Genomic DNA, 2512 nt, shown 5'->3' with positions numbered 1-2512 from the left:
TCCAGTTGTTGGTCGTCGTTAAATCGCCGATCGATTCGAACTCTATAGTTAATGCTGGCTTCATCATCGCCTGTGCTGTTGCTATTTTTAGTTTTGTTAGGCGCCGCAGTATGCTTGTTATTTTTTCTAGGTTCTTCTTGCCTTGGAGTTTGCTGTCGCATTCTACTGCGAGTTTGGGTGGGGTTGTGCTTTCTTCTTTGAATCTGCCCTTTGGCGCGTTGCCTTGCGTTAGTTTCACTCGATTTTCTGTTGTCGCTGTATCCTTGAAGTTTCAAATCTCGGCGTTTTCGGTTACATGCATGGCATACGCCGCCTGCTCGCCGGTTCGTCTTGCTATTTGCTCTATTTCCGCTGCTGCATTTTTGGCTATCCTTTCTGCGTGCTGTGCCGCAGCGGCTGCTCTTTGCTGCGCCAATGCTGCTAGAAAGGCGTAAGCTGTCCCTCTGCCGGTAGTCGCGTGCTTCCTTTCTGCCAGTCTGAGAAGATTTGCTTCATTTGCGTGTTTTTTTGTCTTGCTAACTGCCGAAGAAATCCAAACTTGTAGTTCTGCTGTTATCAAGTCTAAGTAGCGCTGTGACGAGCAGAAATCTGTTACGTCATTGTTTATGTCGGCCTGTTCAGCCGGATTGTTCGCTAATGCAGCTAAAGGGGATAAAAACACCGATGTTACCACTGCTAGTGCAGCGGCAAACGATCTATATCGCGTTGCCGCCGTCATTGGCTTGTAGATGCGTGCGGTTCCTTTTTGCTACATGATTAAAGGGCGTGAATTGAGTTTCTGTGAGGAATTTGTGCGCGCCTACCTTTGTTGTTTGCTCGAGATGGTAATCATGTTTAACTGACATAAGTTACAGAATAATGTTTGCTTCTGTGCTTTCTTTATTGGCTTTTCGAAGTGTAAATGTTATTATTGCCGTTATTGCTGCCTCCATGCGTTACGAGGATTGGAACATTTATTATTTGCTCTTTTACCGTGCGTAGATGAGACTATCCACGGTTTCATGCACAGTTACTAACCATTTCAGCACTGTTTGGTGGTGTTCTGTACTTCAAATGCTAATTATCATCCTTTTACAATACCTTAATCCATCCTTTATTACCTCAAAACAACGTTTGTTGGCGGCTGTGTCCACACCAAGGATCTATTTTTGGAAAATCAGTATAAATCTATTTATACATAAAACATCCATCACTTATGCTGTTCAATATGTTCTACGTTCCACTAATCACAAGATACATGTCTTTCTCAGAATAACCAGGTGCAGCTGCTACTTTTTCCTTATACGATTAGCTTCAGTCTTCCACTCAGGACCGAAGGGCTTTTCTTTGAGAAGATAGGGCTTAATACTTAAAAAAATTTGTCCCGAAAGTGTTTTCCGCTGATTTTGCCTTATGAACACAGGCTTAAAGCCGTGGAAAAGAGACAACTGTTATTTTCGTCGGCCTCTCCTTGAAAATTATTACGGTCAGACTGGCATACCGATATAAAATTGGTGGGGTATCACCATTTGTTATCTTAACTTCATGGAGTTCTTCCATCGCTCGTATATGGGCTATTTCAAATATTTTCTGCGTTTCTGTTCTGCTTGTACTGTTCAAATAAATCCATTCATAGTCCTTGCTTTAAATGTTTTCTCCAGGTGTTGTTATATTATTGACCGATATGTTGGTCAATATTACAATTTCTGGTGAGAAGATAGCTTAAACATTACTTTACAATTAACCAATACATTTCTCCTCTCGCTGTTTCTTATTGTAAGATGAATATTAGGATCTTTCATCAGATTAAAAATCAAAACTTCCGCCATTTCCTAAGTAAAAACTACCCATTTATAAGTAAAATACGCGGTACCATTGGAAACTTCTCTTTCCTCTAATGTATTATTCCATCCTTGTCGTCTTCTGCTGTTATTTCTGCGAAGAACGCAGTAAAGAAATTTATCCTCAACACTGTGTCCTGACTTTTACTCATTGTTCTCTCTATCATTTCATTGTATAAAATTATTCCCATCTTTATTCTAGTGTTTTAAACTGCGAATACTCCATATCATTCCCTTTTTAATTGGCTTTCTGAATTTCTCTTTATAATATTTACCACATAATAACTTAATATCGTCTTACACATTCCATTGTTTTAAGTACTTCTTTTTTAGCTTTCCGTTCGGCTGCTTCCGCAACTATTATCATAATATCGGTAAATACACACTCAAAACACTCTCCTATCATTATTATTATTAACATTGTAGACCTAATTAATTTACATAAACTAGAAAAACTATTTTATAATACCACTGAACTTTCATAAAATGTCACCATAATTCTGTATACCCATAGGACACTTTCATAAAAAAACTTATATTATCATGAATTTACATTGATTTTCATATTTTTGTCAAAAAGTTTTAAAATGTATCAAATTTAGAAAATTTTAGTAATTTTAGTAATTTTACAAAATTCTTTCAAAATAAAAAATCTCATAAATTCAAAAAAATATAGAAAAAATTTAGAATTA

General features: G+C 37.3%; 1 protein-coding gene across 1 annotated transcript; it reads right to left on the bottom strand.

Moving 5' to 3' along the window:
- Nucleotides 1-271: 271 nt before the first annotated feature.
- TEOVI_000819500 (uncharacterized protein) lies at nt 272-718 on the bottom strand (the record flags this gene model as incomplete). Its single annotated transcript, XM_067221046.1, has 1 exon — nt 272-718. One exon carries the CDS (start codon nt 716-718, stop codon nt 272-274), a length of 447 nt encoding a protein of 148 aa, XP_067077147.1.
- Between the last annotated feature and the right edge of the window lie 1794 nt (nt 719-2512).

The sequence above is a fragment of the Trypanosoma equiperdum genome (assembly GCF_001457755.1).
Source record: "Trypanosoma equiperdum strain OVI genome assembly, contig: ctg_1309, whole genome shotgun sequence".
NCBI lineage: Eukaryota > Euglenozoa > Kinetoplastea > Trypanosomatida > Trypanosomatidae > Trypanosoma > Trypanosoma equiperdum.
This window is presented reverse-complemented; position numbering and strand designations above follow the sequence as displayed.